Source organism: Corapipo altera, unplaced genomic scaffold (assembly GCF_003945725.1).
Source record: "Corapipo altera isolate COAL_440 unplaced genomic scaffold, ASM394572v1 2b, whole genome shotgun sequence".
NCBI classification, from domain to species: Eukaryota; Metazoa; Chordata; class Aves; order Passeriformes; family Pipridae; genus Corapipo; species Corapipo altera.
The window spans coordinates 30,011,229-30,036,915 of NW_020884874.1; the positions used below are offsets into that span (position 1 = coordinate 30,011,229).

Genomic DNA, 25,687 nt, shown 5'->3' on the forward strand with positions numbered 1-25,687 from the left:
TAGCTTACCAGGAGATTTGAATCTCCCCTTTTCTCCCAATTTCACAAATCTACATCTCTTGTCAGCAATTGTATTTCATGTCATTGATAAACACAGTGATGCATTAGACCCTTTGTCAAGCTCTGTGCATAGTCTTATTTGATGGTCAGACTTTACTTGCTGAGATCAGTGTACTGATTTTAAATCTACGGGACATCTGTTTTTCTGACATTGGACAGTCCATTTGTAATACAAATATTCTGTAATATTAATTCAGTGCCATAAGAGAAATCTAAGATATTTCATCTGAACTGTTATCTGTAGCTATCAAGTTTGCATTTTCATCAAGGAATAAAATCAGGCTTGTTTGAGAAGACCTATTTTTCATAGAGTCATACTGATTGGTTTTAACTTAATTACAATTTTTTGTCAGCTGAAGTCTGAATCACCATCTTATTATTTTTCTGGGGATTGCTGTCTTGGTAGTCAGAGCTGTCTGGCATAGCTCATTTGTCTTTTACATAACACAGGACTCTCCATTTTTGGCTGTTTCATAATAAATTGATATCAATATTCATTGCCTCATTCAACTTCGCAACATCAGTTTTGCACATTACTGTCCCCATGCTACTTTTCCTATACCCTTATCCTGCCCTTTGCAGGATGCCAACATTGGAGGACAACAGCAAGGCATGGTTAGGGTCACGTGTTTAGTAGAGTATTGTTCATCTCTTTCTGAGGTCAGTGACAAATCCATAAGGAAATTCTGGAAAACCTTCCTGTTGTGGTTGCGAATTCACTTTCAGGCTGGCACTGTGTGGAAAGGAGAAGGAATTCTGGCTCTGAGTGCCTGACACTGCCACAGTGTCACTTGGTATGTCCAGACTGAGCTGCCAGATATTGGTGTCCTGGTCAAACCTGGCAGGGAACAAAGAATGTTCCACCTGAAAGAGGAAGGCTAAGCCTATTTACAAGGGAATGCAGGGACACCTGAAGACCACAATTGTAGTGCCTTGAGGGTAGAAGGGAACAAGAAAGGACAAAGTGATACCCAGGCTGCCAGGGCTGCTGCCAGGGCTGCTGCCTGGAACATTCACTCTTCTTAAAATCTTGTACATCTTTGTTCCAGTGTAGTAACTGTCACAGCTCAGCACTTTGCTTCATATAGCTGAGAGCTGTAGTTTGTAATCTGATCCTGAATGAGATTATCCTTCCAGGGAAATATGGCCTGGTAAATAATGGCATTCTCCAAAGGAGTGTTTTTGACCCACTACTAAAACCCATTCTGAAAGTTCAATAGAAGTGTATTTTTACTTTGCAGGCTCTCAAATCATTCTACAGTTTTCCAGTGCTCATAATACCACATTCCTTAACAGTACTATCAATATTCAGTTTCACATATTTGCTGGTTGGCAAGAGACTGAGATTTACACATGTGGAACTTGCAGTCAGAGAAATACATTCTCATTAGGAGTATCACTAATTTCCAGTACCCAGCACGAACTTCTACATGTCCAATTTCCATTTGCTAAAGCCTCTTCACAACACCAGGTGGGTAAGAAAGGCTTATATAAATAAGCTTGAAAGATTTTCTCACTTCCTGAAAATTAATTACAAATTTATCTTTTATATTCTATTCCACATAGGAAAAGACATCCAATGTTCAATGTAACCTGGCCAGACATTTTAAGTAAGTATTTATGAACCCTTATTCCGATTTCAAATAGCTGTCACTTCAGCATTATACATGCCTGGTTCTTATTGAAATTTGCCAGGATGAAGTTTGTTTAAATAAATGTTTGGGAAATTACTACCTTGAGCAAATCCATCTGTACCCACTGATGAATATGGATGAAAGTTGCTGGTCAAAAAACTGACTGAATTTTAGAAAATGAAGGTTTACTTCTCAAACTATTCTCAAAGAAAAACAAGTGTTAAATTCAGTGGGGAACTTGTATGAGAAGAACTACATTCAGCCTTCTTCTAGCTGGAAAAAAAAATTATGTATCTGAACATCCTCTAATATCTATGCAAATCCAATGAAAACACAGTTTGTTCTCACAGACTTTCACACTACTTTCAACTAACTATGAGATACACCTAGCTGTGGCATTCACAACTCCTATGGACTTTTACAGTTTACTGAAGAATGTCAGCTCCATAACCTGAAAAGACAACACCTGATAGCCCCATTCAGGATCCACTGGACCACCAGCTAACTTCAGTGAGCATTGGATCAAGAGCCTTACAGCTGTACTTGCCCACTGCACCATCATGGGACATGAATTTCTCTGTTTCGTCTACCAGAACTGCCAAACGCCTACCCTTACAACATCACTATCAAATTTTGAAGGGACCTATAAATCATTGATGGCTGCCAGCATAATTCAAATATCCTTTAAGAAATTATTTTTTTTATAAAATATTCAAGAGAGATTATGAATGAAAATTCGAACAAAGGACCATGGCACTTCATAACAAACAATATGACTTTTCAGTAAAGTGAAATATCTGTCTCACTGTTTTTTGATAGACATAAGCCACCTAGGCAATGGCTCAGCACAAGAGGAAAGGACAGGTTGTGATGCACGGTACTTTTCATTAAAAGGCACCCCACATGTCACAAAATGCTATTAACACAGCCTGGTTCTGTATGTTGTACAGCAGACTACAGGTTAGATAATGGAAAATAAACGGAAATCTTAAATATTGTGTATTGGTTTCTTTTTCGTATGTGTTACTCATTTGCTTGTTAAACTTACAAAAGAAGAAGGAACTCTTGATTTAGTCTTGAGCCATATACAGTGTTAAGAGTTAACTATCCAAAAAGTAGTCTTTAATTGTGACTGTACTTTAGTGATACTTGGATGGAAAAAAGTTGCATGTGAAATAAAAAACCACTAACAGTAACATTTAATTTAAAGTAAAATAAATTATATAAAAATGAGAAAGTTAATTTCAAGGACATTAAAAGGTGCAGCCAAAAGAGTGAAATACTAACAAATCACATGGAGACTAAGCAGAAATATATGAGAATCTGAGAGCCAAAGTTCCAAAAGGATCAAAAAAGCTGGCACAATAAAGTAGAAATGTAAATTTCCTAATGCTGTTAACACTTTTTTAAAAAAGTAAAATAAATAAAAATAAAATGAATACTTAAAAAAATCTAAGTTGTGTTCTAATGAGGGAAAGAGAACAGAGTATACCTTGACAATTGAAATACAAAACCACAATAAAACAATATGAAACAATTCTGAGACATAAAGGCATAGAATCTAATAACCCATCACTCTTCAAATATTCAAGAAATGGGAAACTTGCCTGATATTCAGTGATAACCAATTATATAAAAAGAGCACTCAGGGAAGATAAAACCACAACAAAAAAGTTAAATTAATTCTCTCAGTCTGCACAGCCTGTGAAGGTTCTCATACAAAGGTCATTCCTTATGTTGGATAGAACTGAACCATTGTCTCAGAGTATCAATACAATGTATTTTAAAACAAATCCGTAAGGTGGAATTTAACAAATTGCCAATACCAGCTAATTTTCTGTTGTGGCATGCAGCAGGTAAAATGTCCTTTGCACTAAAACAAGCCATAAAGTGCAAAAAAGTAATTTTATATTTTCACATATCAGTTTTCATTTTTAACTGAATTTGTAGAGAGTAGAGAGGCAGAGTACAGAGGCACAGCGGATAATCCAGTGAAGAATAGACATGATACTTCTGCAGACTTTGGATATTCCTGCACAAAGCTAACTGGTAGGAACAATAACAAAACAGTAGTAAGACACAAATAAAGGAAATATTTCCATATCAGGGAAAAATAAACATATCTTTTCTGAGGAAATACATACCTCAGAAGCTAACCAGACTTTTTTGTTTGAACAAGTAACTATATGAATGATACAATCACTATAGAGTACTTAGAATTTAAGAAAGCTTTTGATGAGGGCCCTTATTAAAAGCTCTGACAGAAATAGAGGTAATATGGGATATGACAGAAGGTCCTGAATTACTAATTGGCTAATGGATAGAAGCCAAAGCATAGAAAATAAATTTTGTGTCAATCAATTAAAAGTATAACAGAGGAGGAAAACCCTGTGTGTAACGGCCTCAGAAACAAGCCTTACCATTTAAGGAGAAGTTTTGTGGTAATTTTCATGTATTTTCTGATGACAGCCATTCAATGCATGGTGGTAGCTAAAAAGGTAATGGACCACTGGAAGTTTATCAGGAAAGCTCTGAGGCTAATACTGAAATCGTTATTTCACAAGTGAGTTTAACCATGGTGTACCCCTATCCTGAAGACTGAATGTTGCTCTGTTTGCCCACATTTCATATTGGAATTAGAAGTACAAAACAATGATCAAGATACTTCTTACATGCCATTTATCTACGCTGTGAGCTATTCTAATTGGGACAGGATTTTAACAAATGGACCTTTTCCTCTGAGTGTTTCTTCCCTGGCAAAGAACTAAGACTGACGTAAACTCAGTTGACTTCAGTGACTTTATGGTACTCTAGGGCCCATGAATAGCTGCTTGTGGGCAATCCTTTGGACTGGACAGGAACTGGGACCACAGCCCAACAGAAAGTAATGGCTACAGTGGCTTCAAGGATCACAAGATTCCTGCCACCCCTCTGAACAACCAATTTTGCACTGGAAAATCAGATCTAGAAATTGTTCTTTAAGATGCACATTAATAGTAATAATAGCAATATTAGTGTTTAAGATACAGTCTGAAAAATTCGCCAGCAAACCTGAGCCGGTTACCCACTGGATGGCATTTGTCCCTTGCACACCTTGCTCCAACCATCTCTGATGATATCCTTTAGCATTCCTTAGCTATCCACAGAGGAAGTGACAGTTTCTTCAGGTGCAATGCAATTGTAGCTCATGTCCAATCAGTTCCTGACCCTCCAGTTCAGGCTGCCTGCATTGGTGTTAATTACTGCCATCTGTGACAGTGGCTTATTCTGCGGACACACATGAAGACACATTGAAATTCCCACTTTGTTTTGCATGGGTCAGCAAAGTAGTAATGACTTTGATCAGTATTTTTCTGGGCTGCATGTGGCAGCTGCAATGCTTCTGGTCTCCCACTACAGTTACCAGCTCACTGATGCATCAGACCCCTGAAACATCTTTCTCAATGGGTGACACTATTTCTAGTTATACGATTTTACTCCATATAGCTCTTTGTTTTCTATCTGAGAAACCTCACTGCAAGCACCATCATGTTGTGAACCATACATTCAAAGGAATACTTTAGAGGCATTTTCACATAGCTTTTTGAGAAAGTCAGGTTTGTTTAATATTCTTAAAAGAAACTTACAGGACTTAAGTAGAATTTTGGGGCGTAAAAATCTGAAAGCAAGAGCGTAATGCTGAAAAAAATAGAAGTAAAGCACAAATGAACCCATGATGCTGACTGATAAATATCAAGTCCAGCAGTATTGCTGAGAATGCAGGCACAGGAGTTCGATGAGTCTTTTGAGATTATTTAACTCATATAGCTGCAGCTGAAAAACTACAGTCTTTGTGAATTTAGGGATACTGAGGAACAATGTATTTTCAATCAGGAATTTCTTTTGGTCTCTACAGTATTTGTCACCAGAAATAATTTTGTCAATGTCAATCTATGTAAATGATTCTTCCAGCACCTTCTAATTAATACAATTTATACATCCAGTGAAGGGAATATTCTAGTTTTCATTTGTTTTGAAACTAATTTCTGTTCCCCTTGGGACATATACCTTTCCTTTTTTTTTTCATGTCACAAAGCCTCTGAAGATGGTTAGTGAAACTAGTTAAATGCAGAAAAAACAGATAAAAATATGCACTTGTGCACACACATCTCAGCACAATTCATACCACTTCATCAGGTTAACCTTTGAGAGCATTTTGGTAATTTTTGGTACCTATAGAAATACTGTACATTTTGAAATTTCAAACATTTGAGCTGGAATTCCTGTTCTTTGTTGTCTGACAATAATTTTATCAAAAAGTATTAATCATTGAGTGACACTATAGAATTAATAATAAAACATAGTTAGAAATACCCTGTGAGAAATTAAACACTAGTGTATGGAAATTATTCCTTTGAGCTGTTCGACGAATATAGCCCCACATACCCTAAACAGAAGTATTATCTTCTAGAATGCCTAAAGCTGCTTCAGTGGGTTCTGCTGAATGAATTTACTTCCAGTGAAATTTTGATAAAGTGCAGGACTCGCTCCCTTCCATCCTCTTTCCAACACATATAACTATGTTTATGAGTTTCCTGTACGTTACTACAATAGACAGTGTGCAGCACTCCGGTTATCAAAAATCATTGTGAAGATAATGTACTTACCATCTACTTTGATCTGAAAGTTGTGCCATCTGCTTCATCATAGTTCATTTTAAACCTTACACTCAAGAAAAAGAAACAGCCTGGCAATACAAATCTGAGAAAATTTTATCAAGACCAGAAATGTCTCACTGTTCTCTAATTAATTTCTAAACAATCTAAATTTAGTGCAATTAACTTAATTATTCAATTTCCATAGTTGCTTCTGCAAAGTCTGCATGATAATCTGTTGGAAGGGAAATTTCATTTATATTGGAGTATTTGTACACTGAAGTGTAAGCATGGTCCATAAATTGTAAAGAGCACTCAAACATCTATTCTGCAGGTTTAGATTTTGTTTTCACAGAATCAAAAATCTCACATACATTTTATAAGGCTAACTGACATGTAATGGTTTAAATGAAAAGCCAGGCACAGGCACTAAGTACTTCTATTTGCTTATTCAGCACTTCTAAGTACATCACCCGGAAGATGTACTTAGAAGATGACAAAAAGACTTCTCACACCATTATCTCTCAGGCTCCATGCGTAAGGGGAACATCTAAACATGAGGGATTTGGTGCAGACTTCTTGTTGATCACTAGCCAGGGTGCAGGTGTTTTTGGGTTTTGGAAGTCAGTGTAACCGACAGTAATCTCACACCGTTCTGTGTTTTCTGGTGGCAACCCTATTAACTTCTGCACCTTCAGCATGAAAGCAGCACAGTGATGGTGCCCACTATCTCTTGCCATGTTCCTGAGGCAGCCCAAGGGCTCTTCTCCAGGCGAGGAAAAAAGTGTTCCCTGTAATTCTTCAGAGTTACCAAATAACCAATGGCTGCCTGATTAAGTTGAGAATAATCCCTGACTCTGAGGTTATTTTGATGAAGACCAGAATATCTCACTTGAAAAGTAACCCTTAGTGAGTGTAGCTCCTTCTGCCCTTATCATGATCAGGATTGTGTCCAATTTAGCACACACGCTTTTTTTGATGCCTTTGATTTTCACAGGAAGCTTTGGCTCAGAGTTAAGTATCCATTTAAGTGTATTTCAAGATAAGAATGACTCCCAAGCCTAAGAGCCGAGATGTAGACACGCCAAGAACTCCAACACCTTTGAAGAAAACTTAAAAAATTAATAGCCTCGAAAATGCCTTGCAGCTACTATACAGTCAACAGCCTTCCGCCGGCAGATGCACAGATTTCTTACATCATTTAATAACTGCTGCCCACTCTGGAAAAAATTCAGTCTCATGATGGGCAACTGTGCACAACTGAGATACATAATAAAATAATCAAATTTAGTAAACCCCCTTTCTTTGTTCTTTAATGTGGAGTTGTATGTGTTAATTTTAATCTAAAAGGAGCAATGTGGGCCTTTTTCAGATTTTATTCACTAACTCAGAAGTTTTTACCCAAGTGTAGTATTTATACTTCTTAATAAAGAAACCACTGTGCAAAAAGCCCCAACAGGTCTGGCACATCTTCATGCAACTTCATGTATAAGAGTATAAAGACTGAATGTAGTTAAAAGTCACCACTACTAATTAATGAATTATTAATGATTATTAGCACATGAAGAATAAATCTTCATGTCAAATGCAAACTACTTAAAGACATCATCCTACATGGGTGACTTCTTCATGTCCATCATCATGGCATGTGTAGGCTTCATGTTAACATGGCTCAAAAATTGTGGGGTATTTATTTCTGATTATAATTAAAGCTGTAATTGTGTACACTGGTATTGTTCTGGGCATTCAAATAACATCAGCTAGACTGTAGGAGTAGAGGAAGGGTAAACAAGGAGTTGGATGGTTCAGCCTGGGAAAGAGCTCATCTCTCTGGGCTGTTTCCCTGACCCTGCTCTGGGTCAGTGAGGACTAAGGACCATGGCTCGCTGACAGAGACGGTCAGTCAGCTCAGTGGTCTCATTGCATCCCCTTGTGGCTGGGCCTTACAAGAACTGAGTGCTGTCCATCCCCATGAGAACCAGAGGTTGGGTGGGAACTAAGCAGCTTTGCTGCTCTGGAGAGGGGACCAAATTGGATCTGGAGTACCCAGAGGGCAAAAGAATTAACTTCTCCACAGTGTTAACCTATGCATTTCCTAGAAACATGCCCCTTTCTCACAGTCCCCACTGAAGAGCTTCTTCAACCCGTGATACCCTAGAATTCCTCCCAGCACATTTTGCAGCCCACTACAAAGACAGTGTAGAGGCCTATGACTAATTGTGGAGGAGGAATGTTTCTGACTACACTTTATCCCTGTATTTCCAAACATAGCATGGATGGAGCAATTCCTCTTCACAGAGACTATTATTCAAAGTAGCTCTGTGTTGTCTGCAAAGAATGATCTCACCTTTAACAAACTAGCAAGCAGATGTCTCACAGTGAATGCATGGGATTTGAAACAACAGAAATGTAACAATTTACACCGACTTTCATGAATACTAATCTCACTTTAAATAGAAAAAAAAAGACTTTGGAATCTACCCAACAGCATTTGGGTGGGGGTTAATAACTTGTCTGTCTGGAAAGAAAAGCAGAAGTTGAAGTTTGCTACATATTTCCAGTGAAAGTTGTAGCTTGACTCTAACAACAAAGGAATGGAAGATACAGATTAATAACAATAATAGTGAATATTAATCTAAGTTTCATTATCTGCAAAATCCTTGTGACCTTTCCTAAAAGGAGAGTGTTGCCTTGTGGGCTATGCCTATTTTCAAAAGTATCACTTCAAAGTCTAAAAATATCTTGCAACAACTATTTTTCATCAGTCAGTAACATTCATAAAAATAGGGATCTCATTAAAATTTCTCAGAAGCAATGATTGAAATTGCTACTTATAATAATCTTTTTTTAAAATGAACCTTCAGAAGGTGTTGTCTTTTCCAGAAGAGGTAAGGCCCACAAATTTTAAGGAGAGTGGGAGAGAGAAGGAGCCAGCCCCTTGAGGCAGCTCCTCAGGCACAGCATAGCTTCCCGAAGTGCCTTGAAGGGAGAAATGGCTATTTACATCAACGAAGAATTTACCCGTTTCATGTTTATTTGTCATCCACAACATCTAATCCTATCTGTCAAGGATAGAGGATCTTGATAGCTCATTTCCGACTCTTGCTAACGGTTCGTTTTCTCCTCTGAACAGGGCATAAATGAACTCCAAATGTCAGGTCATTGCTTCAGCTCTTCTCCCCCATCCCCCCTCAAACTGCAGCACTCTCTGGTTTACGTCTTCAGATCAATCCAATTCCCTTTGAATGTTGTAAATATGCAATTCTTCCTGGAGATTCTTTTATTTATTCATCACAGTATATTTTCCTACCTCTTTTCACTTAGTCATCTCTGTGAGAATGAAAGGTGTGTGGAGTCAGCTCAGTAACCAGAGGGAAGCAAAAATCAAATCCATACAGAGACACACTCAGATAAACAGAATAGTTGCAAAGCTATAGCAATAATGTGGTCAAGTTTGCAATTCTGTATACTTAAAAAAACCATTTTGGAGGCCACAACCGGACCACAAAAATATCATGATAATATATCACAAGAGTTCCTTTTCTATCAAATGCTATTTCTTCTGCAATTTTTGTTGGCCCACCTAGCCTGGCTATACACCAACAGCTCGTTTTTAAAATACCCTTACTACTGATATTTTTCTTTTGATATTTAAAATTAAGAAAACCTGTTGACTATGAATATATTGTACAGAGTAATATTTTTTACTATTGCTCAACCCGCACGTAAACATTCTTGCCCGGAATTCCTGACAGGCTGCCCGCCTTTTCCCACGGGTCCTGATTTTGCAGGGGCTACCTGGACTGCGGAGGGATTTCAGGTTTCTCCCCTCAGTGTTCGCAGTCCCAGGAAATCAGTTCCACGCAGCAAAGCAGCAGCTAGTCCAGGAGTCCCTGCTGAGCCCTGACTCCGTTTTGCCAAAATTCCCGCGGTGGTAGAGGCCGAACGTGTCAGCTCCACAGACTCACCAGCCCCAGGAACAGCCCCCGGTCCCGCCGCGGCTGTTCGCCCCAGATCCAGCTGCTCACATCTGTTAACTTTTATTTAGAAACACGCGAACCACTCTGTGTGAATCGAGTAGGGGACGGGGACGGAACCACCGGGGAGATGCCCGATCTCTTGCGGGCTTTCCTGCGTCGCCGGACTGCACCCCCGCACCCACACACTTCTCCCCGTTCCCCTCACGGTCTCCGCGGGTGGCAGTGCCCGGCGCTGTGTCGGGGAGGAGCCTCCCCTCGCGGAGTCCCGGTGAATGACCCATCCCCGGCGCGTCCTTGCGGAGCCGCCGCGGAGGGCGCAGCGCCCTGGGGCCGGCCCGGGGCGGGGAGGGGCTACCCCATACCCACCTTCCGTGTGGACGGCGGAGACGTAGGTCCAGTTGTAACGCTTGACGATGTCAAGCATGGCCCTGGCTTGCAGCGTGTCGGAAGGGACCACCCTGAGGAAGTACTTGTACAGCGTTTTGTCGCTCAGGTCGATGCTGGTGGCGGAGTAAGCAATCTGGGGGATGTCGAAGAGCTGGAGCAGATTTTGGACCTGGATAGCAACTGAGCTGGAGCCTGGGCCAATGACCCCCGCGATGGGCTTTTTCACTCTGGTCTGAGGCTGGGGCTGCGACTCGGAAATGCAACGGGTGCCTCCGTCCTTGTCGTCCCTGATGGAGATGAGGGAGTCCCGTATGAACTCGATGCTCTGCTCCAGGGCTACAGAGGAGTGCCAGCAGGAGTCTCGGATCTCGCTGCCCAGGGTGATGTTAGGTAGCAGGACAGGGTCGGCGTTAATTTTATCCAAAGTGTGAAACATGGCTTCGACTCTCTGGATGCCGTATTGCTCTCGGATTTCCCCGCACTTCCTCTCGGGTACTTTCTCAGCTGGCGGCTGATGATGGACAGAGAAGAGGGCCCCGATGATGACATCGCCGTCCATCCGAGCCACCGACCTCTGTGAGGAGGCTGCAGAGAGAAGCACCTTCCTCCCCGCACTCCTGGGCAGCACGTCCATCTCCAGGAGTAGAGCAGGGAAAAAGACCAGCAGCACGCCAAACATTTTGTTGCACGATGTCATCCAGACCCAGGTTACGAATTTCATGTGCTCCTCTTGCCTGCACATGTTTTAAGGACATGTAGGAAATGGCATCTGCTTCTCCCCAACGACGCCCAAGTTGCTCCAAATACCATCACAGCGAAGCCTCACAGTATCACTCTCGAAGGTGCCAAGACAGCCGTCATCCTAGTGATTTTTAACCTGGTGGCATAGAAATAAGGGATAAAATGGGCCAACTGGGAAATCGATGTCAAACCAGAGCTCGACAAAGCAACCTCTCACAGTTTGAGATGACCACTTTCACAAACACCCAGGGCAATTTGCTTCGGTAAGCCTCTGAAAAGGAAGTTTCAAGAAGGATTAAAATATATATTTATTGGCCTTGATATATGATAGTGCATACTTACATATGTTGAGTTTCTACAATTCTTTTTGCGTCTGCTTTTCAAGAAAAGGAGGCTACTTCCTGCACCTCCAGAAAGCACACAACCCCCACCCTCCACCCCAGGGAAGTTTCGAAAGTTTCAGGAGGCAGTTCTTTGGGGAAGAGCCCCAGCCCAGCCACAGTGGCCCTACCTCTAAAAGCGGGGTGACAAGCTCTTCTCCCTTCTCTTTCTGACTACCTGAAGGCATCTTTCTCAATTTAGAAATTTACTTTCTTAATACATAATATGGGTAAAAAGAGAAAGCGAACAGACTGCTCTGCCAACCACGGGAAATGTCATTTAAAGGTCAGCGAAGGGAGGAAGAAAGGAACCACTTTACAGTTTAGATTAACTTTTCCATGTGCAGGGGGCAAAACTATAGTTCAGCCAGAGACACACACGAAAGCAGGTGAAAATACATTTTAGTTACTAAGGCAACTGCGAGCAAAGTCCTGATGTGCCTTACGGGTACGCCTGCCGTGCAGACAGGCTTCGGGCAGGGAGCGGCGGCGAGCCCGGCGGCAGGGCTTGGTGGCTTGAAATGCCGTGCCGGGGAGTGAGGATGCCACCGCCGTCGCCCGAGAGCGGGGAGCGCGGGCGGGCCATGTCCCTGTTGCACGACGAGCCGTCAGCACCCGGGACAGAGCCCGGCACCTGGGGCAGCTGCGGGACCGTGGGCCCCGGCCCCACTGGGCCCCTGTCCCGCTGTCTCCCTGTCCCGACGTCTCCCGCCCCGCTGGCCCCTTGCCCCGAAGTCCCGGCCCCCCGCTGTCTCAGTGCTCCGATGTCCCAGTGTCCCGCTGTCCCGGTCCCGCCACCGCTGGCTCGACCGCCCGCCAGCACCGCATGGCGGTTCCCCAAAACTTCTGCCCCCCGCCCTGCGCTGCTGCCGCGGTGTCCCCGCATGCCCACCCGCACACACACTCGCTCACACACACACTCGCTCACACGCACACTGGCTCGCACACACCCCCCGAGGCGCGGCGACCCGCCGCGGCACGCACCGCCACGGGCTGGCCGCCTCTCCCCGTCTCTCCCCGGCGCACGGCAGGAGTGCCGGGGCCGGCGGTAGGCGCGGGAAGCTGGAGATGGTCCCGAGGAAGGCGATGCTCCGAGGGGAGCCGCCGTCCTGGCTGTGTGTCCGCACCCGCAGACAGGCAGAGCCGCCTGAAGCCGGCTTCCACGGGCAGCCCCGCAGCCCGGCTCCCCGGTGCCTCTTGCCCGCCCGGCCTGCCGCACAGGCAGCCCCTCGGCTGAGCCCCTGGTCCGTTTGGAGGGTCACCCCTGAGACGTACCTGGCCGGGTGAGGCAGTGGCTCCCTGCCTGCTGGGAGCGGGCATTGGCGGCTCTCCGGCCGCCCCGAGCTGGTGCGCTGGCGACGGGGCGACGGCTGTGGGCTGGGCGCGGGTGCCCTCTGTCTTCAGCACCGCTCTACCGCAAGGAAAAAAACAGGTCATCCCGGGCTCATCCATTATCTCATACAGAAGGATCAGTCATTTTCTCCCCCTCCTTAATTTCGTCGGCTGTTGTCTTGTAAACGAGTAAGGAAGCATCACCCGGAGAACGCTGCGGATGCAGAGGGGGTATTGGCTCTCACCTCCCGCGGCTCTTAATTCATTATCTTCTTGCCTCAATTAGCAAGAGTGAGAGATAAACCAAGAGGTTCCTGCTCGAAGGGGACCCAGATCACGCTCGGGAGACCCGAGACAGTGAAATGTGCCGATCTACCTCAAGGGCAGGGTTTCGCTATTAAAATAAATATTTATAGTGAGGGGGGAAAAAAAAAAAAAAAAAAGAAAAAAAAAGATACCGCAACAAGATAAATCACCTGTAAGGATAAAGGCATAAAGGCATTGAGATTGCAGTTTTCAGGTCAAGATGAACCTAAATGAAGCACATGAGAGGCATGCTAGATTAAAATAATACCAGATTGAATAATCATAATTCAGACGACCTGCTTGCATCCCTAACACAGGTCTCGGGTGTTTTACTTGACTGTATGAAAGTTAAAGTTAGATTACCTCCCCACTGGGAACTCTATAGATATTTGCCCTACTTTTGAAAGAAAGAAGCAAGGACAAACATTTAACTATTGCTCGTTCAGAGAAGGGTTTGCAGTAAATGCTGCCTCAGGAGTGTCTTCTCCCTGTGTCAATATCTGCTCTTTTTTTACTGTCACACAGCTAGTAATTTGCCTGTGTGTTTATCCATGAGGTATGTTCATTACGGAGGATCCAGCCCAGGGGTTTACTGGTGCCCCCTTTCCCTGCAGCTCATTCAAGGAGAGAACGAGGGCCAGAGGGGTTGCCTGTCCTCTGCCTCTGGACATGAAGCTTCCCCAGGGCCAGCCTAGGACAGTTCTGCCAGGACGAGGCCTGAAGGGACATTCAGATATGAACAAAAAGGGGAGAAAAGTCTCCTTCATCCATGCTTCAGTGATTAAACTTCAGTCTCTGCCCTTGACACAACGAACCCGCAGCATGCTAGCATATCATTCCAATGTTTGAGCTTTGGGTTGCTCCTCTGGCTTTGGCAGGGAAAGCATTTGCAGATGCTGCTGTTGGTTCTTCCCAACATATAACACCCTGTAGTCTTCTTCCCCTCTAACCTGGCATTCACAAAGACAACAGGTCTTCCTGCTGAGGCTCATGCATGGCTGCTGCACAGAGCAGCAACGGTCTGAGTTTTGCTGAGACTGGAGAGTAGGTCACCAGGTCCTGATACCCTGTCATGTGGTTGCAAATGCTGTCTCTCCAACCTCAGCAATAGCAGGTGGGAGTAGATGAGAACTGGCAGAAATCTGGGGCCCGTAAGAGGACACCTGGGATATGAAAAGGCTTTAGGAAAGGCTAGGGAAAGAGCACTAGGATTTCAGTGGCTTTGATCTTCCCTGACCATTATGGGAGAAACAAAGGGTTTCCCCATTAGGAAGTAGCACCATGTGGTCCTGCTGCCTTTGTCCCCCCAAAGAGGCCAGAGTCATCCCACTGCCTTTTGTCCCTGATTCCTATGTTCTGATCCTGCTGTGGCCCACAGATCTAACATTTCTCCCCTCAGAAACAGCCCATGTCCCTGATCTTAATGCCTTCTCAAATTTCTTAACATACAGTACCTTTATCATATGGTAAATAAACTTGAAGGCACTACATGGGACTGCATTTTTTCAGAGATATGAGCTGCCATCAGACAAGCAGGGAATCAGGTCAAAAACAGAGCAAGGCTGGAGCTGGCTTGTAAGCAGTGTTTGCTTGTCATGGGAAATTACCTGATTTTGAATGTTTTTCCTTTGTGAAATGGAGGAAAAGCGAACAATTTTCATACTCCCATTTAACATAATTTAAAAATCACTTGGAGGTTGATTTAAATACTGTTTTGATGGGAACCAAAGTGGTTTGTTCTGTTTTCTTTTTAAACATTTTATACAGTGCAGAACAGTTTTTACTTCAGATAAAATGATCGTTGACTTAAAATGGAAGTTCTATTCCAGTATTTCTTAAATAATTTTTTTCTACTCCTGTTTCATCAAAATTACCTCTTTCAATACAAAATTTTCTACTTGAAAAGTGTTGGTCAGCTGTAAAGAGAAAGGTCAGTGTATTGTAGAAAACAGTGTGAAAGAGGAGTGTTTTGGAGTAGCAATAGATGAAGTTTGGAAACCTGGTCTGTTGAAACTCCACTTTTGGTTTCCCAAATACAGCTCCTCCCTTTTCTACTTCCTACCAAGAGACAAAAGTCAGTTTGACTGTCAACTTGTGCAGACTCTCCAACTAAATTATTGGGCAGATTTAAAGCTCTCCTGCAAGCATCAGTGCTGCTAAAATTATATATTTTTATTCTTTGGAAACAGCTGGAAAGCTCATATGTTCCTGTCTGAATTAGGTTGAAATATATACCAGCTATTTGATAAATTGTTTACAGTCCTTTTTTTTCTGCTCACTCAGATGCTTTCCTGCCATGATTTAGAAAAGCCATCTGCTATATACAAAGAGCGGTCATGCAAAAGATGCATAGGTAGTCCTCTGTAGTAGATGCTGAACTATTTGCTCATGAACAAAGATTTAGAATCATCATCAACATCATCATCTAGTAGGCCCATTTGGACAAAACAGGGATTTTAGTCTTACTAATATATTCATTATATTTTCTCCTCTTCTCTTATCAAAGTAAACATTTCTCATAGGTTCTTGTTTAAAACACAGCTACAACATCATTTTTACCCCTTTTCTTATATTTAAGTTTGTAACTTACCCTATCTGTAAGAAACAAAGCAACAACATTTTTAACAATTTTGATTACTTACATTTATTTGCTGCAACTGCTAGGAAATGAACATTAATGGATCGATGTCAGTATATACGGAGCTTCATAAAGATCTGATTGCTCAGCCGTTCCTTCTACTAGTAGATCCATTAAAATTAAATAGGATTAACCCATGAAATTCAGGCCTCACATCTGAGATACTTAGAAACTAGCTTCTACACACGCCTATGATTTTATGGGGTTACTCTCCTCTTTGCTTTTTTTTCTTGACAGACATAGACACACAAGGATCCCCAGAAATTTGAAGGCTTCTTTTGCTAGTCATCAAACACCCTCTAGTCCCCTGTCTCAAGTCACACCGTCTTGAGCATATATTACAGACTTACGTGATTTTACGTCCTTTTAAAATAAACAGAATTTCTCCACTAAGATTTAGTGAGGAGAAAAGCATCTGCCTGGTTATGATTTGAAATGTCTTTCAAAAAAATGCAAGATCTAAATCAATGTAAAATTCAGCATTCAGAGATGTCTTGTAAATTTTTTACACTCTCTGAGGATTATAGACTCCATGAAGAGATGAGTAGACCAGATTTATTCAGACGTTCAGCAGTTTACATCTCTGGTTAACAAAGTTCTTAATAAGCTAAGAGTAATTCTTTCTACTTTTAAAAAGAAGTAACTGATTGCTTTTATAACTCAATATTAAAGAAGCAGAAATGCTTCTTGATCACTGCTACGAGGAGAGATTGGAAGTGCATGATGCAGAAGACACAGGACCTGGTCTCTCCTCAAGGGTAACTCATCTCACAAATGTTTTTTTGCCAAAAACCTCAAAGCAATGACATACAGTAGCCAAAAGCACCTGGTTTCCACTCCTTATAGAGAGGGCACACATATCAAAGCCTGGATGTTTCCTGGGCACCTGCTCTTCTGAAGCCCAATGACAAAATTTGGTGATCTGACGGCAATGGAAAGGGTCCCAAAGAGTGAATGAGAAGTAAGCTGAATGTCTTTGCTAAACAACATGACTGTTCAGCACTGGATAATGTTTCAAATCATTCCTGTATTTATATCTTAACTGCAAAAGTGTACTTAGGGTGCCCTCTAGGCCAAAATGCTACATGATATTTACAACACCCTCCTACACCCACCAATTGTATCCAGCTTGATTAATTTTGATAAAACTCCCTCACCCTGAAATCCCCTGATTTCCCTGAAATCATCCCCTGAGAAACAACCTGAGTAAATAGATAAATCTGTGCTGGGACTTGCATACCAACAAGCTTATGCTGCACCAGGTCAAAAAAAAAAGTTCATTTCAAAGTTAAAGGTCCATAATTCCTGAGCTTCAGACTCTCAATTTAAAATCCAAACAGAGTTCTAATTTAATTTGGCAATGTCAGACTGAATCACTCTGGCTGAACTCACCAGACAGGGACTCATGCATGTGTGAAGAGAAAGACAGTGTCTTGGATATATGGGATTTAATACAGATTAAGAAGACAGGTCTATTTAATTGGATTGTAACTAACAGGACAAGGAATTTAACAAGAAGTCCCCATACCTTACGAAGACAGATTTGGTACTTTGTGGGAAATAGAGTATCTGAAGCATCCACTAGCCAAATTTACTACTGATTTTCAAGGACAACTCTGTGTAAAGCCATCTGCAGGAATTCAGTCTGGTACCGCAGAAAACTGGTAACACCTACGTATGGAAAGGAAGTCCTTGTTGTGTAGATGAGGGAAAGATGTTCCTGCTCCCTCCTGTTATCTCAGCTTTCAGGCTGGAGCTGTGGGTCTGAAAGACCTTATGCTGCAGATTGCAGTTACAAAAGGACCAAATAACTTGTAAAGCTTGAAAGTTTACTCAGACTGTACAAGGTAACAACATATCTCCGCACTGCTCAGAAAGAAACCTGCATGTACCTAGTAATTTCTGAAATTTGACCAATAACTACAGTTAGCACTGAAGACAACACCTCTATATTTGCTGGCTGTTACTTGTATCCTTCATTTCTCCACATATAGCCCTTCTAGATGCTTTGTAAAACAAAGCCATATTAAAAATCACAAAGATCATAGATGAAAAGGGCTAGCAGTCTTTCCAAAATGGGAATCTTTTACACATGACTAAAGAATGAAAGGAATGATTAAAAATATCAGTTTAGCAATCAAACCACATGTAACAAATACCTGACATACTTTAGAGAACCTTTCCAATGCTAAAAAAAAATAAATTTAAAAGCACCAAATTAACGGATCTGAAGTGTAACATGTTGAATACTTCCGAATGTTAATTTTCCCACTTACAGTCTATTGCTGGTTATGCAACATGCTATACAGGATACTTTATCAGCTTCCATAAATACCTATTTTTTGAAGTCTGCAATAGCAAATAAAGAATGGAGGAATTGATTATCTTAAATATTAGTAGGATTTTGTGGTGACTTTAATTGAAATGATTTCATTTTCTACCCTGCACCTTCTTTATGTGTTTGCAATTGTTCAGGATGGATGGAAAGGATTCTGTAAAATCACTGTCAGCAGACTGGTTGGCTTTTATTCACTTTGTTCTTACTGTACCTGGTTGTAAATGAACTCAGAGTTGTCAACTAGTAGAACTTCAAGGCCTGTTGTTCTAGTTTCACAATTATTATTTTCATTACTTTTCCAAATGTAGATAATGTGACAGAATAGCACATCATTGTATAGTTACTCAATAAAATAAAGTAAATCTACACAGTTTTTGGCTGGAGTAGAGTTAGTTATCTTCACAGTAGCTGGGATGGGGCTGTGTTTTTTATATGTACTGGAAACAGTGCTGATAATACAGGGATGTTTTTGTTACTGTTGAGCTGGTCTTACACAAGCCAAGGCCTTTTCTGCCTCTCACCCCACCCCACCAGCGAGGAGGCTGGGGGTGCACAACGATTTGGGAGGGGACACAGTCAGCACAGCTGACCCCAACTGAACAAAGGGATATTCCATACTGTATGGTATCACATTCAACATATAGAGCTGGGGAAAGAAGGAGGAAGGGGTGACATTCAGAGTGACAGGATTTGTCCTCCGAAGTCACTATTACGTGTGATGGAGCCCTGCTTTCCTGGGGAAGACTGCTTCCCACCTGCCTGCCCGCGGGAAGCAGTGAATGGAGAAATTCGTTCATTTGCTTTGCTTGTGTGCATGGCTTTTGCTTTCCCTGTGAAACTGCCTTTATCTCAACCCATCAGTTTTCTCATTTTTACTCTTCAATTTTCTGCCTTATCTCACCATGGGTGAGCAAAGAGCTGTGTAGGGCTCAGTTGCCAGCTGGGGTCAAACCATTACAAAGGTGCATGTTAAAAAGGGGCTTTGAAGAAAAGATATATCTCCAAATTGATCTGTGGTTTTAGTTACATGGAGCTGCAGAGATGTGCATGAATGAATCCAAAGGGATTGAGGTGCCATGGCTTTGACCTCTTTCAGATTGCATTGGTTTTACATGGTTTATATAGTTTATAATCACTATGGAGTGAGCAAAGCGAGTTAATGGGTGCATAGACTGAAGGAAACCTGGTTTATGTTCATATTATGTTGAACGAGAGGTAAAGAGGTATTGGCAATGCTCTGATTCCTGCAAACAGCTATAGAAAAAGACTCCACACTGAAAAGGGAAAAGGGAACAGAGATGTATTTTTATAGCACTGCTTACATTTTTATATCTGTGCAGTTTAAACACTTTTCATGGTCTGAACTCAATGGTTCAGTCAAGGAAACATGACACAAAATACTAGGTAATATTGTATTTATTTGTAGAACATAGTTATTACTTAAAGCAAGACATGTAAAATAAGAATCCAATACCCAGAAACGGCATGAGGACATGGCGCACAAACTTTGCTCCTCCAACTATTTGCAAATTACTTCATACATTTGTTCAAAAAGTTGATTCAGAAAAGCACAGCACCTACAAAATGTGAAGATAGCTCAGTGTGCTGTAAAAAATAGTTATCACTAAGTGTTTAACCATCTTCTGACATCTTCTGTACTATAATAAAAGCAAAAACAGTATCACAGTACATACATTTCTTTTAAGTACTTATTTATAGTTGTCATGAGGAATTGCCTTGATAACAGAATTCGCACACAGACTTTTATTGTTTTAAGTTTCTATCCAAGCAATGCATTTCCAGAAGCATTTCATTACTTCAGGATCTATTAGAATCATTGTTGTAACTCTTTTTCCTCTTACTTCCCTGACAGTATGCTGCTGTGTCTTTGATGACATATTAATTGCTTTTTTTCTGTGATTTCCTTCTGGTGAAGTGGCTGCACTGCCTCACTGGCCACTTGCCACTTAGGGATGTCAAGACCTTGATCCTCACTGACGTTCCTGGCTCCTCAGCTACTTGCTACAATTGGTTGTTCTTTAGGGTGTTTCAAACCCCAGTATCCCAATTCCTCCAGAAGCAGACATTCTCCATCTTGTCCACCAATGCAACTGTGTTTGACTTAACACTGGATTTATCATAAGAACTGCATTTATTAAGTCAGGAAAACAAACATCAAGTGTAAGACCACCATCTGCGATAAAATGGTTGAGGTCCAGCTGATCCAGCAGCTTGAATTCATTAACTGTGAATGCCTGTCCTCAGTAAGTACATCCCAATGCTTTCTATCTTGCATTTCTATTAGCTATTTGGCTTTTGGTTAATGCATTGGATAACACAGCTTCCAATATCATACTTGGATGTGTGATCTTCTGCATATCTTCCTCTCATGCTATTAGAATTTTTTGGCTCTTGCTGAGCAAAGCATAGGTACAAGGCACTAGCAGATCCTGATTTTCTATAAACAATGAAGTAACAGTGTTCTGCAATACCAGACCCTCTTATGCTTTGAATTGGAGATTAAGAAAGTGCCTAAAACCATTAGTTTCTTTTTAGAAAATCTTACTTACTATCCGTAGTCATGGGGCTGAATTGAAAATGATCAAAAAGGAAGGCCAGAAGCAATGAAGAAAACTCAAAGAGAAGAACCTCACTCAATAAAGAACACTTTTATCTTCTTTGTCTAAGGAAATAAGGCCAGCGTGCTAACTGTGCCACAGCGCTTTCCTCACAAAATGCCAAAAATAATTCAGTATGTGGCTGAGGGGGGAAAAAAATCAATGAAATTTGAAAAAGTCTTGAAGATAAATACATGTGTCAAGTTTTTGAAGGTCAGTAGTTGACTAGAACAAGTAGACTGACATAAATACACCCACTGGGAAAGAAACAGTTGAAATTCTTCACGTGATGATGATGAGGCACTGGAACAGGTTGTCCAGAGAAGCTGCAGTTGCCCCATCCCTGGAAGTGTTCAAGACCAGGTTGGATGGGGCTTTGAGCATCCTAGTCTAGTGGAAGATGTGTCTGCCTACGGCAAGGGTCTTGGAACTAGATGATCTTTAAAGTCTCTGTCAACCCAAACCATTCTATGATTCTGTGAAACCACCAGCAGTTGCAAACAGGTGTCCAGTCAGCACAGCTCTAGGCCAGCTGGAGAATGGGGTGCCTCTGCCCTGGGGAGGTAAAACTGAGTACTCAAGAAAGGTGAATTTCAGAGGTGGAGCATGGAGCAGTCATTAGGCAGGCTGATTACTAGGTTTGTGTAGGAAAGTGGCATCCTCATGGAGCCACTATTTTCCTCATGTATGTAAATCATGTGTATAGATGGTGATTCTTGAAACTTGGTCAGCAATGAATAGATGAAGGGACAGGAAGAATACGTGGCTGAGGTGCTGCATTGTCATACTGTAAATAATGGGCATAGGCAATCAAGATTTGCTTCACTAAATTAAGAGAATTCACTAAAGGGAAAACTTCTAAATAGTGATTAGTTGTATTGTTTAGAGAATCTCCATATATTCATGACAATTCTCTGAGAACTGTATGTCTTTGTGGTTTTCAAATTATCTATTATGTAAAAGTCTGTTATGTAAGCACATACTGATTTCATGGCATAGCCTTTACTTTTATTCTAGAGAATGCTTTCTCAGTAACTATAGTACATGCCTGTTTTTACGGCATATGCTTGTTTCTGTTTTCCTTGTTTTTAGCAACAGCTTCTAAAAAGACTGTTTTCATCATCACTACCTTTTTTATTTAGCTGCAAACCACAAATCTCCAATAAATTAACCCAAACCAGCTCAGCTGATTTGGCAGTTGCTGTCACTACAGTAATAGACACCTATTGATTTCCACATCTTTATTTAAATTCAGCTGAAGCTCAATAGTGCTGCATATCAACATCTTAATGCCTATTGTGTTTCTGATTTCTAAATGGCACCTGCACTTAGTTTATCACTTTTTATCTGGCTTTTATTTTTCTCTAAATTCCAGCCACTGTCAACAGGGGATGCAAATCTCCACATCATTCTTTCTTCTTATTCTCGTTTACCAGACAACTTAGTATGTACCACTCAAATAACTTATACAACGTTTTCAACATATTTTCTGCATCATACTAAAATTTGATTCTTCAGCCTAAATCTACATGAAAAGTCTTCCCCGTTTGCCTTCATTTTGTGGCTACTTGTAAACAGAATGATGAACTTACATATAGAACTTAATCCCAAAGAATATTTGGATGTATGCTTAACTCCACTCTCATTTAACACAGCTATTAAGTTTGTGCCCTCATTTTCCTTTTTAGAAATTGAGGAGGAGGGTAAGGAGAATTCAGGGATATGTGATGAAAAGACTGCCTTCAGCTTCGACTGTATAGTTCAATTTTAATTTTGTTTATTAATTACTTATACAGTAAAAATAAAAAATAAAGTAAAATAAAGAAAAAGCCTGCCCTGTAAACATTCAGAGGAACTACTGCTTTATGAAGCAAGGACCACACATTTCCATGCATCACTGCTATGCTTTCTACCTGTGTATATACTTTCTAGTTCAAGAACCACACATATTTTCCATGTATCACTGCTATGCTTTCTACCTGTGTACATACTTTCTAGTTTGAGACCTTCACAGCTGAAGAGACAGAAATCCTGGCCTATTTGTTGCTGAAAAGAAGATCTGATGCTGTAAGGCCAAAGTCCACAGTGGTTCATTGAGGTTGCAGGTTACGTGAGAGAGTGTGAAAGAGCTTTAAGGGTTGTTAAAAAGTACATTTCACAGTTGTAAATTGTACTTTCAAGATGCTGAGATTAAACTGCCTTATCTTTTTGCCCATTTTAACTACCTTTGTTGAAGATATGATATGTGGGTGAGAGTAAGCTATTATTCAGTTGGATGCTGTTTTTAATTTCATAGCGTAGATAATGTATTCAGAAACCTTCACTTTGAAGTCAATCTGCATTCAATGCTGTTAAAGAGTATCAAGTCTTTATACAGTTTATGGGATAACTTTGATTAGATGCAGTTCTTACTCTGTGGACAGAAGCATACAATACCTAAGAAAATGATGGCAATTGTGTATTGGAAGTTGGTTATTCAGGAGAAAGCCGTTTGTTTAGCATATAATACTTTGGGGCTATGAGGTAGGGAAGTGTTTGCAGTTGAAAAACAAACAATAAGGACTGCTTGAGAGCAGATTGTCCTTATGTTACTTCACATTACACATATCTTAAAGATCACTCAAAGTTATCTTGCTAACTTCACTAGAATCCCTAAGAAATGTAAGACACAAATGGGGAAGAATCAGTTTGCCTCCCCAGGGAACCACCTAGTCTGTGCAGTAGCAGATGTGGAAGTGGCCTATTGTCTGTGAAAGGTGGCACTAAAATGTCAAACCACACCAAACTCTCATTGGGCATACCAAACCAGAGCTGGAACAATATTGGCTGAGTCCAGACAGGCAAAACTGGGCAAGATCCTCCTAGAAAAGCACTCAGGTCACAAGAAGCTGAGGCAAAACATCTGTAAGGGTTTGCTTGGTGTAGATGTTACCTCTATTTCCCTTCTCAAATGATGCTGTTTATCTGACTCAAGAACAAGGAACAACATTTTGAAACAACATCAGCAGCTGCAGACAATTCTTCTGGAGTTACCAGGGTAGTAAAGCAAAATAAAACTTGGTATCCAGGGTTACTTTTGGTGGATAATTTATAAATAATGCTAAGTGGCTGGTTCTCTGTAAATATCCTTGCATGACCAGTGATGTCTGTCTTCACGTCTTCTGACATCACACTCATTAACAATGCACTGACCGGTACCCAGAACTGGACCTACCCCAGGGCAGCATCAAGTGCAGGGTGTTCACCTGACTCTTCTCTCTTCATAAGACCCCACAAGCAACTGCACAAAGCACTGCCACTTTTCTAGTAGTTTGAGTTAAAATCAGATAATATGAATATTTTCCACCAGGTTAATCTTTAGTGGAAGGCTTCAAATGCAGTTTCCAAGCACAAGTGAAGGGAAAAACCATCCTTAGCCTGTGGTAGAAGCACCCTCATCACTCTTCTTGCAGACTAGACACTGTAGGGCTCCCTGGAGGTGGGGGTGGCGGGGGATCCCCACAGACTGGCAGACAGGGCCTATCCCATCTCCCCGGCCCTGAGGGAGTGACCAGGAAGGGACAGTCAGGGCTGGTGGTGGTCCCAGGGCCCTGACATAAACACACTAACTTGTGCTTTGGGCAGGAGCCAGAACTGTTGCAAAATTGCTAAGCCATAAACAAGATGCTTGTCAAGCCAGAAGATGAGCATTCCTTGTTTTGCTGATATCTCTACACACAATATTGTAGTATTGTTATTCATATCCTCTAACACCTTAATCATTTATCACTTTCCATCTGTGCTGCAGACCCAGAACTTCATGAGTTAGGAGCATCTGCAGGTCTGTGAACACCCCAGGAGAATATTTTCTGCAACATTTTTGTATTCTGTTCCTATTGCCTAAAGAAACAAACTGAAGTTAATAAAAAGTAATCCTTTGTTGCAAAAAATAAGGAAAACATTTATTTTGCTCTGACCCTGTTACTTTCTCTCACAATTATTTTTCAAATAAAAGTTATTCTCTCATTTCTCTATAGCTTCCAATTACCTCCTCAAATAAAAAGGTTTATTTTTACTCAAGCAGGGTTGTGAGATGCAATATTTCATTGTTTTACTGTGTGACGAGGTGGATTTTATTTTCCCCGAGACTGTGTTCAGTGATGCACAGTCATTTCTGCTGACTCATTTCCCCAGTCAGAGAACGTGGATTCTATGAAGCCCAGCTAAGAAGCACGAACAATCCTGTGGTACACAGATGGGACACCATGTAGGAAAATACTTTAGAACAAAACAAGCCAAAAAAAAAAAAAAAGCCCCTCAGAGCACTGAAAGCACAAAAGAGATTGGGCTGAAGCATGGTTTATTATTGAAATTTGTGTACAAACTTTGGAACCATAGTGCAATTTAAGAGATTATGCACCTACCCTATTGAGAGCACAGTATACATGGAATTAGTTTTAATTATTGTTTTAAAGCTAGAACACAATCCATACAGCTGGATGGGGAAAGGCAAAGTAGAGAATAATGACAAGAGAATATCTACAGATACTGGAGATTAAAGAAAAAATATTAAAATTCAATTACAAATTTCTGTAATTGGAAGAAGCGACTATGAAAATACTTAAATTGCTTGCACTACTTGTGCTAGTTATAAACCATGA

At 41.2% G+C, this 25,687-nt stretch overlaps 1 protein-coding gene across 7 annotated transcripts in view; it reads right to left on the bottom strand.

The window, feature by feature from the left end:
* Positions 1-13,406, bottom strand: part of GRM1 (glutamate metabotropic receptor 1) — a 186,073-nt gene extending 172,667 nt beyond the window's left edge. For 3 of the 7 annotated variants that reach the window (XM_027633718.1, XM_027633737.1, XM_027633751.1), the window contains exons 1-2: positions 13,091-13,405; positions 10,674-11,571 (exon numbers count right to left, since the gene is read on the bottom strand). In XM_027633718.1, coding sequence (XP_027489519.1) covers positions 10,674-11,436 — 763 coding nt within the window. In that variant the 5' untranslated portion in view covers positions 11,437-11,571; positions 13,091-13,405. Of the gene's footprint in view, positions 1-10,673; positions 11,572-12,799; positions 12,820-13,090 lie in introns of those variants that run through there. The other 4 variants (XM_027633746.1, XM_027633743.1, XM_027633724.1 and 1 more) reach the window with 3 other exon arrangements.
* Between the last annotated feature and the right edge of the window lie 12,281 nt (positions 13,407-25,687).